This window comes from Vulpes lagopus, chromosome 12 (assembly GCF_018345385.1).
Source record: "Vulpes lagopus strain Blue_001 chromosome 12, ASM1834538v1, whole genome shotgun sequence".
Classification (NCBI taxonomy): domain Eukaryota; kingdom Metazoa; phylum Chordata; class Mammalia; order Carnivora; family Canidae; genus Vulpes; species Vulpes lagopus.
Genome location: NC_054835.1, coordinates 20,549,781 through 20,564,520, shown reverse-complemented (window position 1 = coordinate 20,564,520; position 14,740 = coordinate 20,549,781). Strand labels below are relative to the sequence as shown.

The 14,740-nt window shown below is 37.2% G+C and overlaps 1 protein-coding gene across 1 annotated transcript in view; it reads right to left on the bottom strand.

Annotated features, from left to right (window-relative positions):
* Positions 1–14,740, bottom strand: part of ATAD5 (ATPase family AAA domain containing 5) — a 52,758-nt gene that overhangs the window by 25,520 nt on the left and 12,498 nt on the right. Inside the window, exons 5-10 of the mRNA XM_041725966.1 lie at positions 13,423–13,549; positions 12,789–12,870; positions 5,789–5,973; positions 3,787–3,944; positions 3,027–3,186; positions 2,287–2,598 (exon numbers count right to left, since the gene is read on the bottom strand). Coding sequence (XP_041581900.1) covers positions 2,287–2,598; positions 3,027–3,186; positions 3,787–3,944; positions 5,789–5,973; positions 12,789–12,870; positions 13,423–13,549 — 1,024 coding nt within the window. The remainder of the gene's footprint in view (positions 1–2,286; positions 2,599–3,026; positions 3,187–3,786; positions 3,945–5,788; positions 5,974–12,788; positions 12,871–13,422; positions 13,550–14,740) is intronic.

Here is a 14,740-nt window from a genome sequence, read left to right as displayed (position 1 = left end):
GAGAGGGAGAGAAAGAGGGAAAGAGAACATGAGTAGGTGGAGGGACAGAGAGATAAGCAGACTTGCCACTGACTATGGAGCCCAACGCAGAGCTTGATCCCAGAACCCTGAGAGCATGACCTGAGGGGAAGTCAGACACTTAAGTGCCTGAGCCACCCAGGTACCCCATATTTGAAATTCTTTGTTATCAAAACCCTTCCCCCTTAGAAGCTAACCACCACTGGGCCAAGTGGGTGACTCAGTCAGGTAAGTGCCCAAGTCTTGATCTCAGGTCAGGTCTTGATTTCAGGGTTGTGAGTTCAAGCCCCACATTGGGCCCCACAATGGGTTACATGATGGACACGGAGCCTACTTAAAAAGGGGGGGGAGGGGCACCTAGGTGGCTCTAGTTAGTTAAGCAGCCAACTCTTTGATTTTGGCTCAGGTCATGATCTCAGGATTGTAAGATGTCTGGCTCTGCACCCGGCAGAGTCAGCTCCTCTCCCTTAGCCCTCTGCTGAACCTCCATCCTCCCCTTCCGTGCACACTTTCAAATAAATATATCATTAAAAAAAATAATAATAAAAAGCTAACCACCATAAAGTCTCATGACAGTAAAGTACACATTTAGGGCAGCCCGGGTGGCTCAGTGGTTTAGCACTGCCTTCAGCCGAGGGCATGATCCTGGAGACCTGGAATCAAGTCCCACGTCAGGCTCCCTGCATGGAGCCTGCTTCTCCCTTTGCCTGTATCTCTACCCCTCTCTCTCTGTGTGTCATTCATGAATAAATAAATAAAATCTTTAAAAAAGAAAAAAAAAAAAAAAGTAGGGCAGCCCAGTGGCTCAGCGGTTTAGCACCGCCTTCAGCCCAGGGTATGATCCTGGAGACCCTGGATCGAGTCCCATGTCGGGCTCCCTGCATGGAGTCTGCTTCTCCCTCTGCCTATGTCTCTGCCATGCTCTCTCTCTCTCTCTGTGTCTCTCATTAATAAATAAGTAAATCTTAAAAAAGAAAAAAAAGTACACATTTAGAAGCGCTTGGCTGGCTCTGTGGGTACAGCATGTGACTCTTGATCTTGGGATCATGAGTTCAAGCCCCATGTTGAGGGTAGAGATTCCTTAAAAAAAATTTTTAGGAGATCCCTGGGTGGCTCAGCAGTTTAGAGCCTGCCTTCGGCCCAGGGTGAGATCCTGGAGACCCGGGATCGAATCCCACGTCGGGCTCCCTGCATGGAGCCTTCTTCTCCCTCTGCCTGTGTTTCTGCCTCTCTCTCTTTGAGTCTCTCATGAATAAAAAAAATCTTTAAAAAAAATTTTTTTAATATTAAAAAGATAAATATTAGCACATATTTAAAACTTTAATAATCACTAAAAAAATGAAACATGAAACATAAGGAAGAAATAATGAAGAAAAATAATAAAGAAATAATCTAAAGAGCAAAGGCAGGGCAGCCCCGGTGGCGCAGTTGGTTTAGCACCGCCTGCAGCCCAGGGCATGATCCTGGAGACCCTGGATCAAGTCCCATGTCAGGCTCTCTGTAGGGAGCCTGCTTCTCCCTCTGCCTGTATCTCTGCCTCTCTCTCTCTCTGCATCTCTATTAATAAATAAATAAAATCTTAAAAAAAAAAAAAAAGGAGCAAAGGCAGTATAATTTTAGTGCAATTTCCTTTGACTCCTGGAAAAAAAAATTAAAACGACCTACTAAGTCAACTTGGGTAAATGGAGATGTGCTACTCCCATTTGAGAAGACGGAATGTTGTAAAGATGCCAATTCATTCCAAATTAATCTATACACTAAAAAATCAAAACCTAAGGGGATTTGTGGGGGTAGGAGAATCTGTAGGTCTTTCAGCAGTGCAGCTACATAAACATAGTTTTAAAAAATGATAGGAAATTTGCTGTATAAATATCAAAACACACTTTAAAGCTATATAACTGGATGACTTAATTAATTTAAAAAAATACTTTGAAAAAGCTAGATAACCCAAATGGGAACATGTCAGAGACACGTAAAATAGATATAGATTGTATAGCGTTAAAAAATAATAATGATAAATAAATAAAAATTGTATAGTACAATTCCAGGTTTTTAAAAAAACACATATTTACAAAAGCACAGAAAAATCAAAGACCAAACACCAATCTATTAAATGTGTCACTGTGTCAGTGTGTAATTAATAAGGCTTCCACATTTTGTTTTATATACATATATAGCTTGAATGTTGCAAAGAACATGTATTAAAAAGAGAAAATGAAGGGTTAAATAAACAAAAGTGTTGTAGGAGCAGAGAAAGGTCTGATTTACCAGGAATAGATCTTTCTGAGGGAGACTCTTTGCCATCATCTATTATCAGAACATCAGGATCTTCAACTGCTTCTGTTTCTACTTCACACGCTATACTCAAAGTAGTTTGTTTCTTCCTGGATGTTTTAGAAAGGCCTTGCTTTATCCTATTGGAGTTGTTTCTCTTGTCAAGTTCTTCTGGTTTCTCATTTATCTTTTTTGGACTTGGTGAAGACTCATTTGGTTTCTTTCTTTTTGACTTATGAATGTCTGTTTCCACTCGTTTCCTTTTGGTTTCCTTTTGATTGACATCAGGCTCTAGTTGTGGACTTTCTATTTCAGAAATTACAGAAGTGCATGTGCTTACTATTCAACCAAAAACCAATTTTAATATCCAGTCATCTAAATATCACTTCAAAATATCCAATAATTTTATTATTCCAAGATAAAGAGGTAAGGATCAAATGTGGACAATGAATGCAATCAGGAGATCTTGTTCTATAGACTGCCTTTTATACAAAGTATGTAAATTCAAATGATCTCACCTAAGGCTTTCCTTAAATGAACTATTAATGTTTTAACCTAATAAAATCTGTCTTTGGGTTTGCATGGTAGGGGCCAACACTGCACTGACCAAGATGCTTTACTCCAGTTGAACAGCTGATCATCAGCAATATTCTCTCTGGACTTCCAAGAGTCAATGACCAAGTCTTAATGTTTTCAAAAGCAAAATGTTAACGTAAATGATAACTGTCACTAACCTTGTTTATGATGACATTCAGAAAGTACTTGGTGCTCACTTCGTTTTTTTAGAAGCAAAGAAAAATATGTCCTCAAAGAAAACTCAGGATTTGACCACCTAATTTCCTCTAGCAAAAGATTTCTTATTTCTTCAGTCATATCTTTCCTTCTGTCCACAAACTGCAATAAAGAATAAAATGCTCAACAACAGACCTACATTATCTATTTTAAGATTTTTTTTTTTAAGTAATCTCTATGCCCAATATGGGGCTCAAACTCACAACCCTGAGACCAAGAGTTGTCTGCTCCACTGACTGAGCCAGCCAGGTGACCCCTACATGATCTATTAATATTAGTCACCAACCACTTTCTAATAAGTCAGTATTAATGTAGGAGTAGTTTTAGTGACTAAATACAACATTGACAGCAAAGCTGCATTTGCATAGCTTTTGAAGGATTTCATTCATATTTTTATTGTTTCCTCTTTCAACTAACTGTAAGTTATATATTTATCAGATTAGAATGCTGACATATACAATACCTAAATGTGCTATATAACCTAATATTCTTTTGAAATTGGCTACCATTAATTCTTAAAATGTTTCCAAAGCTGTAGGAATATTTAAAAGAGATGTCTACCTCAACTGGGATTTATTTTTTTAAATTGGACTCTAGGGGAAAAAAAATGAACTTTAGATGACAATAGTAGATATCCAATTTTTTTTTCCCCTCTGAGAGATGTGAAGGAAACCCTACAAAGGATGAGCTCTCTATACTTACCACAACCGTAGAATTAGTAATTTTGGAATTTGAATTCAATGTTGAAAATTCACCAAGAGCAAGAACACATTTTGAGAGATCTATTACTCTAGTATTCAGTTCTTTAAGTTTGGTTAAGAGAGGGCAAGTAGGTGGTTTCAAATGCCACAAGTGGCATCCTAAAGAAAAACAGAAAATAAGTATCTTAATTACTTTCCTTCATATACATTCAATGCCAAATATGCAAACATGCAAAGACCTGACAACTACACAGTTAACACAAAGATACCAAAACTCAAATGACTACACAGGGAACCCATCCTCACTTCCAACAAATACAATTAATAAAAAATTAGTGAGTCTTCTGTTCCAATTGTTTAAAATAACCAAGTAATAGCAAACTTTCTTTTCTTTTTTAATCAACCTTGCTACTCAGGGTAAAGATTTCAGGGGCAGTTAGCATCCTGCTCTAAAGTTTAAACTCTGAAGTCAGACCTGGGTTCAAATCCAAACTGTGTCACTTGCTAGCTAGGTGAGCATGAGCAAGATCCTAAACCTTAGCTTTTTCATCTGTAAGGCAGAGGTGACAACTGTAATAATCAAAACCTCCTAGAGTGGTTATGGAGATTAAACTACTTATGCACACATATGCCAGATACTAGTAAATCAATATGTAATAACTCTTAAAGTTCTAAGAGAGAGATTCTCTCTGGGCTTCCCTCATCTCATCTACAAATATATATGCTAAGTTTGACAGCAGCGCTCTGGTGAAAATGTGTTTATCAATATCAGGGAAGAAGAGTGTAACTAATTTCTATAGTTGAATATAGTAATACAAATGCTGTATAAAATTAACTGGTGAAAGTAACAAGACAAGTTTCATCAACTGAATGGCGAATGGCAGAGCCAGGGAAGAAAGGGAAAGAAGTCTGGTTGGGAATTTCCCTGTATAAATGAGGCTGAGGGGCACCTGGGTGACTGTCAGTTGAGCATCTGACATAGGCTCAGGTCATGATCTCAGGGTCCTGGGATACAGCCTTGTGTTGGGCTCCCTGGTCAGCAGGGGAGTGTGCTGTCCCTCTGTCTCTCCCTGCTCGTGCTCTTCTTTCCCTCTCAAAAAATTCAATAAAATAAAATAACAAAATCAAATCTAAATGGGAGGCTGAACAAAACTCAAAAACTATTAAGGTCAGATACACAAAAGGAAAAGAGAAAGAAAAAGAATGTAGAAATTTCATTGAGTAGAGGGAGTGCATTAAACCAAACCACAAAGCCAGCTGAGAAGAATACAATTGCTTTTGTGCTGACAAAAAAACCTACAGGCAGGAACAATGACGAGGATGATATAAAGCTTTGTATACTTTTGGTAATTAAAAACTATATAAGTAAAATAAGACTGTGGTTACTATAGCATTTGAATCCAAATAGAATCCAGTTCTGATCAAGCTAAGACAATTGTGCAAGTGGCTTGTGCAAACAACTCACCCATGTGCATAGTGTGTGTGAGGAAAGGGTGAGATGGAGCACGCAACGCTGCTACTTGTTTGTTACCTATTCTAGCAGATATTTATATGGGATGAGAGCGAAAAAGCTGTTCTGGAAAGGAGGCAACCAGATTTCCCTTGAACATTCAGTAGCCCATTGGAAAGGACAGAGCTGGAGCTCCTCTGAGAAAGTCTTAAAGATGACCTGTTATACACAGGCTACGTGTGAAGAGCACTGCCTTTTATAGAACACAGTGCCTCTCAGAACAAAAGCACTGAAGGACCCACCCACGTGCTTACTCTCTATTAGCACTTGGGTGAGGGTTGAGGGCTGAGGATGCTCCTGGTTCTCCTGCCCCAAGCTCCCCATCCTCAGTAAAGTGAGTCCAAGATTGAGGAAGAGAGAATGAAACACATTCTTCAAGTTCCCACTAAAAATCCCTTTAAGAATTATCTTTAAACCTTTGCCTCATTTTAAGTCAACTTACAGTTTCACATTCCTTCTATCATTTAAAAATATTTCATTATAACAAACTCACCATCATCTTTTTGTTGTACGTGGACAACTCTCTGGAAACTGGTACTCACTGCATTGTACACATCTAATGCAGCAGCTTTCTTTGCAATCTGTCGTTTCAGCAATTCTGGCAAACCACTCATTAGAAAGTCACGCTTTGCTTTAAACTGCACATCGCAATCCTGAGATTTTTCACATGTATCTTGACTTTTAAGAAAACGATGGGAAAAAGGAAACCTAAGGTTATAAACACTTAAAAAAATAAACCATAGAACACTTTTTAATTTGATAAAAATCAACTACTTGAGATGTTAGCTGGTCAAATTCATTTTTGCTTATCATAAAAAGTCTATCAGTTTTAAGAAATTACGTAAAAATACATAGAGAAAAATGATTTGAAGGACATCCACCAAAATGTTAAGAGAAGCTATCTTTGAATGGTGAGTTTTTTCCCTGTGTCTTCTGTCTTCTTTTTTAAGAAGCAAGCCTTTATATTATAATCTGAAAACAATGTGTTATATTTCAAAAAGTTAATATAGGAATTTCTAAGGTAATGTTTCCCAAATAATAAGCGAGAACATTAGGGCCTTTATTACTGACACCTGGGTTTTACCTGGGTTATCTCCATCTTGCTAAATGTAAGAGTCTTGACTTCCCCGGGAGGGAAAAGAGGGGGTAGAGGAGGATGGGATGCTGGAATAGTGGAGTGGAGAGACTGGTATCACAGCTTATCTGCCCTTCCTAGCTTGTTACATACAGAATGAGAACTGTCATATTCTCTACAAACAGAAATTTGGATCAGTAATTAAAGAGGCAACAAGAACTTCCATTTCTCTTTTCCTTTACTATTTGAGAGAAATGAGGGAAAGATGAGATCCAAAGCCAGTGTGGAGGAATTAATCTTAGAAAAGTGGAGGTATACCTTTTTTTAGTGTTAGTTGGAGGGATGGAGGAAAAGATGGGTGAAGTGGTAGCTAAATGAGTATGTGCCCAGGGTACATGGCTGGCTCAGTTGGTAGAGTATGCAACTCTTGATCTCAGGGTTGTAAGCTTGAGCCCCATGTTGGGTGTAAAGTACTTAAAATATTAAAAAAAAAAAAAAAAAAAAAAGAGTACCTGCCTATAGCAGAAGGTAAACTTTCACGAGAAGGGTACAAGGTAGTGCTGTAAAATATACACGTTATATATATGTGATACAATATGTATTATATGCAATTATAAATAGTTTGGATGTGTGTGTATATGTGTATGCATATATTTGTGTGTGTGCATATTTCCTAGCTTTATCTGCTAAGAAGCCCAGAAGCTCTGATACCTCAGGAGCAATGAGTAAAATAAGCACTTAGATCTTGGCTTCTAAATACCATCCTACAATAAAAAGAACCAAGACTCTGTGGAAAAAAGGCTATTTACAGAGCTGGGGCAGGGCATATCAAAGATGAACCTGGAACATCTTCCTGTTCCACAAAGTAAGGAATGCCAAATAAATGACAGGGATGTGTCAAAGGGACACAGAAACCATGCTGAAAACTTCCTACTAGCTAATTAGAAATAATCTAAATATCAAAATAAAAATTGATGGATTAAAACTCCATGAAAAAAATAGGAAACCATGAATAAATATGTAAATGAGAGATGTAAAAGCACTTTCTCATAGCAGCCAACAAATAGAAAAAGAACGACCAAGGGAAAAAAAAAAAAACAACCAAGGACAATGAGCAACAGCTCATCACCATCTGACAATGATCACAGTGTGGTTAATCCAAGTGGAAACCATCAATGTTAAGGCTAGTAACTGGAGGTCTGCTGAAGAACAAGATACTGACATTATTTTAGAATATCTTTCCCCAAATATGAATCAGTTTCCAAGGAAAGGGTGAATTTAAGGTGGAGAAATCTAGCAGACGTCAACATGACCAGCAGGTCAAGCTCAGCATCACCAGTGGTGAGGTAAGGTCACCTACACCTCCTTATGTGATGCAGGGAGAAGAGCAGAGCACTGTTTTCTGTAGTAATTCTGACAGAAATGTAGAACTTGAGTCTCATAATGAGGGACTATCAGTTTTAAGAAATTCCATAAAAATACATAGAGAAAAATGATTTGAAGGACATCCACCAAAATGTTAACAGAGGCTATCTTTGAGTGGTGAGTTGAGAGTCATCCTACAACACATATGGTCTGCACACTTCAATAAAAACAGTCACAGAAATGGAAAATCTTGGTAAAGGGATATGGAGTTCTTTATAGTATTCTAGTAACTTTTCTTAAAGTTATTTCAACATCAATTATTTTTAAAATTCTTTCATAGTGCACCAATTAAGGAACATAATAATTTTAAGAAATTTAAGTAGTCCAAAACCAGCAAATTTCTTCCTTCAAGCAATTCTACTGGCTAAAGCAAATGCATCTAAGATAATAGCATTAGGTGAAATGGTAGACTGTGGGATCTACAGATTAAAAAAAAAATCAATTTTATTTCTATATACTAGAAATCAGCAATTGGAAAACAGTACCATTTACAATAATAATAAATACATGAAATAACTAGAGATAAATTTAACACAACATGTATAAAACCTCTACACTGAACCGCAGAACACTGATGAAAGAAATTAAAAACTCAAATAGAAAAAAAAAAAAAAATTAAAAAAAAAAATAAAAACTCAAATAGAAATACATGCCATGGGGGATCCCTGGGTGGCGCAGCGGTTTGGCGCCTGCCTTTGGCCCAGGGCGCGATCCTGGAGACCCGGGATCGAATCCCACATCAGGCTCCCAGTGCATGGAGCCTGCTTCTCCCTCTGCCTGTGTCTCTGCCTCTCTCTCTCTCTCTCTCTCTCTCTGTGACTATCATAAATAAATAAAAATTTAAAAAAAAAAAAAAAAAAAAAAAAAAGAAATACATGCCATGTTCTTAGATCAGAAGACTTAATACTGTTAAATCAATTCTCTCACAATTTAATACAATCATCAGCAAAATCCCAGCAGACTTCTACACAAATGTTTTCAACATCTTTATTCACAATAGCTTAAAACTGGAAACCCAAATGTCCACCAACAGGTGAGGAGACAAAAAGTGGTATATCCAAACAATGGAATACTATTCAGCAAAAATATTATAATAATGAACTACTGATTGACTCTTGAACAATATGGGAGTTATGAATGCCGACCCCATGTGTAGTCAAAAATGCATGTGTAATGTTTGACTCCCCAAAATCTTACCTACTGATAAAAGCTTATTGTGGACTGGAAGCCTTAGTGACTAACACTAACAGGTGATTAACATATAGTCTATGTTGTATGTATTACATGCTATATTCTTTACAATAAAGCTAGAGACAAAAATATTAAGAAAATCATAAGGAAAATAGATTTTTACAGCACCGTAATGTAAAACATCCATGTAAGCGGGCCTACATAATTCAAGCCATGTTGTTCAGGAGTCAACTGTGTTTGATAACATGAATAAATCTCAAAATCAGGACACTTAAAGAGGCCAGGTAAAAAAAAGTATATATGATTTCATTAATAAAGATTTCTGGAAAATGCAAATTAACATAAAGAAAAAGAGATTGGCACTTGTCTGAGCTGGGACTAGAAGAACTGCAGAAGGGCATAAGGAGTCTTCTAGAGGACAATGGAAATAAACCAGCATCTGTATGGCAGTGATGGTGCTTTCACACAACTGACAAAGGTCACCAAGTAAGTTATACACTTTAAATACAGGTGACTATATGTAAATTATACCTCAACAAGGTTTAAAATGTAACTAATTGGGATGCCTGGGTGGCTCAGTGGTTGAGCGTCTGCCTTTGGCTCAGGGTGTGATTGTGGGGTCCTGGGATCAAGTCCCACGTCACACTCCCTGGGGGAAGCCTGCTTCTCCTCTGCCTATGTCTCTGCCTTTCTCCCTGTGTCTCTCATGAATAAATAATTTTTAAAAATTAAAAAAATAATTGATTAAAAATAATACGTAAAAGAATAAAAAATAGTAATATATCACTAGAAACCTATTAAAATGGCTAAAATTTAAAAAGTCTGATAATGCCAAGTGTTAGCAACTGGAACTCTCCTATATTGCCAGTGGGAGTGGAAAATAGAACCACCACTTGGGAAAAGTTTGGCAGATTTGTATACTGTTAAACATATACCTACCCAGTGACAGAACAATTCCATTTCTAGGTATTTACTCAAGAGAAATGAGAACACTGTCTACACATGTGTATGGAATGTTCACAGCAGCCTAATTAATAATCGCCAAATATTGGAAACAACCCAAATGGCCATTAATAAAAGAATGGATAAACAAACTGTGGTATATTCATATAAGGAATACTATTCAGCAATAAAGAAGAATAGGCTACTGATACATTACATTGACTGAAAGAAGCCAGAGACAAAAGTGTACCCTGTATGATTTTATTTCTATGAAATTCTAGAAAAGGCAAACCAATCTATATCAACAGAAAACAGACCAGAAATTGCATAGGATTGGGACCTGGGGGCAGGGATTAACTGCAAAGAGGCACAAAGGAACTTTTTTGAGTGTGAAGAAAATGTTCTCTATTGTTATGATGATTACACAGATGTGTACATTTGTTAAAACTCAAACTATGCGCAGCCCGGTGGCTCACCTGTTTAGCGCTGCCTTCAGCCCAGGGTGTGATCTTGGAGACCTTGGATCGAGTCCTACGTCAGGCTACCTGCATGGAGCCTGCTTCTCCCTCTGCCTGTGTCTCTGCCCCCCCCCCCCCCTCTCTCTCTCTCTCTCTCTCTCTGTGTCTCTCATGAATAAATAAATTTAAAAAATTTTCAAAAAAAAAAAAAAAACTTGAACTATTTACTTGACATTGTGTACATAAGATTGTACATTATACCTGAATAAAGCTGATTTTTAAAAAGTGTGTGTACTGAGCAAAAGCAATTAGATACTGGCAAAACAAATCCATGGTAACAGAAATCAAACTAATCAACTGTGATGAAATCAGAATAGTGGTAACTTTTTGTTGTGGTAGGGACAATAATAGAAAAAGAATAACCTTTCAGGAGTAAAAGAAATATGTTAAATGTGATTTAATGTACTTATCAAAACTGTTATGTTTAAGGATTATGCATTTAACAAAACGAACAAATAAAACAGAAATGGACTCATGACACAGGAAACAAAGCGTTGACTACCAGAATAGGGAAGGGGTGGAGGCAGATAAAACAGAGGAAGAGGATTAACAGGTACAAACTTCTAGTCATAAAATAGTTGAGTTGTGGGATGAAATGTACAGCATAGGGAGCATAATCAATCAACGGTAGTAACTTTCTATACAATGACAAATGGTAACTAGACTTATGGGGATCTTTTTGTAATGTATAAAAATATTGAATCACTATCAACTAACAGGATATTGTATGTCAATTGTACTTAAATACAAAAAAGATTTGTGCATTTAATAATATGTAATTATACCTCAATAAAAGTGAAAAAGGAAAAAATAACCTGAACCATGATGTGCCAAACCTGGTCTTCTTTCATCATGCCATCCACTTGCATCGGGATACTAGAACTTAAAAATTTTTTTTTTTTTAATTTTTTATTTATTTATGATAGTCACAGAGAGAGAGAGAGAGAGGCAGAGACACAGGCGGAGGGAGAAGCAGGCTCCATGCACCGGGAGCCTGATGTGGGATTCGATCCCGGGTCTCCAGGATCGCGCCCTGGGCCAAAGGCAGGCGCCAAACCGCTGCGCCACCCAGGGATCCCGGGATACTAGAACTTAAGTATCATCTTTACACCTTCCTTTCTCCTACCCCTAACCCCCAGATATAATTAATCATTATGGATTTTAATCTAGCATACTGATCCAGTAGTCAGAATAAACTTTCCAAAATTCAAAATGGTTATGTTCATACTTGTGTTTAAGTATGGACGCTTCCTATTACCTAATTCTTATTGCCCTTGGTATAATGACACAATTCTTTCACATGGTCTAAAGGTGCTACATGGACTGGCACCCACCTCTCCAGCTTAATCCCACATTCCTCTCACTTCTGCTCTCTGTGCTCAATCCACACTGGCATTCTTTCAACCTTTACTATTTTCCATGCTCTCTCCAGCTACAGGGACTCTGCAGACTGTTCCCTCTGGCTAAAACACTGTTCCTCCTGATGAACTCCTGCTAATACTTCAGTTCAGGTGACATTTCTTTAGCAAAGCCTTTCTTGCTTGACCAGACCAAATCCACTTAATAGAAACGTAAAAGAACTTGATACCTCTCCTTCTTAGCACAACTGCAATTTTTCATTTGTTGGTCCAACTGATGTTTAATCATAGATTATCTTTCTTCCAGAGTATAAACCTCATGAGGACAGAGAATGTGTCTTGTTTTGTTCTCCATAATATTCCTGTACCAAATACAGTGCTTCATACATAGCATGTATTTAAAGATTTTATTTTATTTATTTTTAAATATAATCTCTATTCCTAGTGTGGGGCTCAAACTCATGACCTTGACATCAAGAGTTTCACACTCTTTCCACTGAGCCAGCCAGGCACCCCCGTACCAGGTATTTAAATATTTATTGAATAAGTTCATAATCAGCTCTCTGGTGCTTTTGGTTTATTTTCCCACTGTTTCATCTAGAGATGGCCACAAAATGTCTGATCTTCAAGTTGCAGTTGCAGCACTGTCAATATTGTCACCTTTAAAAATGAACTTGTTAGAGATGCTTGGGTGGCTCAGCGGTTGACTGTGTATACCTTTGGCTCAGGGCCTGATCCCAAGGTCAGGGATCGAGTCCCACATTGGGCTCCCTGTGGTGAACCTGCTTCTCCCTCTGCCTATGTCTCTGCCACTCTCTGTCTCTCGTGAATAAATAAAAATCTTTTGAAAAAATAAATAAAAATAAAAATGAACTTGTTAAAGCCTCAAATGATAATGTACACACTTTCTCATCAAAGTAAAGCAAAAATACAAAAAACATTCCGTAAGATATTTCAGCATTTAAAAATTTGTATTGGACTGACCTGCTTTCATCAAAACCAAGAACAGGATCAGCTGTTTTCTGAGTCTTTCTGGTAAGAAATAACGGAGCAACTTTCATTTTCCCTTAGAAAAATAAATACTTAGGTTAGTGCCAATGTTTATCATCTCTACTTACCTCCAGCTACTTTCAAATTATAGCTCTACTTTCTTAAACTTAAAAAAAATAACTCTTTACTTTTTTTAACTTAAAAAAAACTTTTTAATTTTAAAAATTTCTATATAATGATCTGGTCTCCCAATATCATTATCAGAATTTCCTGGAAATTTTTTTTTTAACTACAGATTCCCACATCCACCTAAAGAGATTTTCAGTCAATATGCCTAGGGAAGGACCTAAAGATTTAAGAACTTTTTAATTTATTCTGATGATTTTGATGGTCTGTCAGGTATAGGAACCTCTAACTTAATGAGGCTAAATAGAAATTCGATAACCTAAATGTACAAAATCACCTTTATAAAACTCTACACTATAATTTTACTTATTAAATAAAAATACTTAGTATAAAGTTTATACCATATAAGACAAGGAATTAAGTTAAAATGACAGCATTCAGAGCAATATAATCCCTCTGAAACATTCTAATGTTCATCATAAGCATTATCAAGTTTGATTACCAGGTACATTTTTAGGAATCTTGTTTAGTTTTTTTCCTAGCACATCATTCAGACACTGAAGCTTCTTCTGATTTTTCTCAGGTTGCTTTAAAGAAGTATGATCTGAATCGATTATTATTAAAGAATCCTAGGACAGAATAAGAAAACCATTTTAAAAATACGTCATATAATTGATGTTTTAAAATTTCAAAAAGGGGGGATCCCTGGGTGGCGCAGCGGTTTAGTGCCTGCCTTTGGCCCAGGGCGCGATCCTGGGGACCCGGGATCGAATCCAACATCGGGCTCCCGGTGCATGGAGCCTGCTTCTCCCTCTGCCTATGTCTCTGCCTCTCTCTCTCTGCGTGACTATCATAAATAAAAAAAATTTAAAAAAAATTTTTCAAAAGGATTATGGTGCTAGTAGCCATAGGTAAGACAATGACATTAGTAGCTGCAAATACCTCTCCATCAGACATTACCTGACTGATACGGGGAACATATAAGTGACATCAACCCAAGTGACATCACATAGGTTCACATACTGAAGAGTAGATTTATTATGATCATGGGTCTTCTTTTTAAAAAAAGCAACCAGGGAATCCCTGGGTGGCTCAGCGGTTTAGCACCTGCCTTTGGCCCAGGGGGCAATCCTGGAGTCCCGGGATTGAGTCCCACGTCAGGCTCCCCGCAAGGAGCCTGCTTCTCCCTCCTCCTGTGTCTCTGCCTCTCTCTCTCTCTCTGTCTATCATAAATAAATGAATCTTTGAAAAAAATAAATAAATAATAAAAAAATTTAAAAAAGCAACCAAAAGACTTTATTCCAGATAAAAGAATCAAAATGACCAAGCTATAAAAATTCTAGCTATATTCTTTGAGAGCCATACACCCTATAAATGTATTAGATGAAGTCTGATGTTTTCATGTTGTCAGCCTACCGAGCACCTGCTATATGTCAGGCACTGGGAGTACAAAGATGAAACAAGACTTGGCTTCAAGGTTATACCAGGGTTTATGGGACAAAAGGGAGAGCTAATCTGTAAGTAGGTAGTTCCATATAAAACAGTATGGTGAGAGCAATACTAACCAAAATACAAAAAAAACCATAGAAGTATATATAGGGGAGGAAACTACCTGTCTTGTAGGCATCAGCAAAGCTTTCAAGAGGAGTCATTATTAATAGCCAAAAAGTGAAGCAACCCAAATCTCCATGAACTGATGAATCAGTAAATAAAATGTAATATATCCATACAATGGGGTATTATTTGGCAATAAAAATAAATGAAAAAAATAAATAAAAATAAATGAAATATTGATGCTACAACATGGATGAACCTTGAGA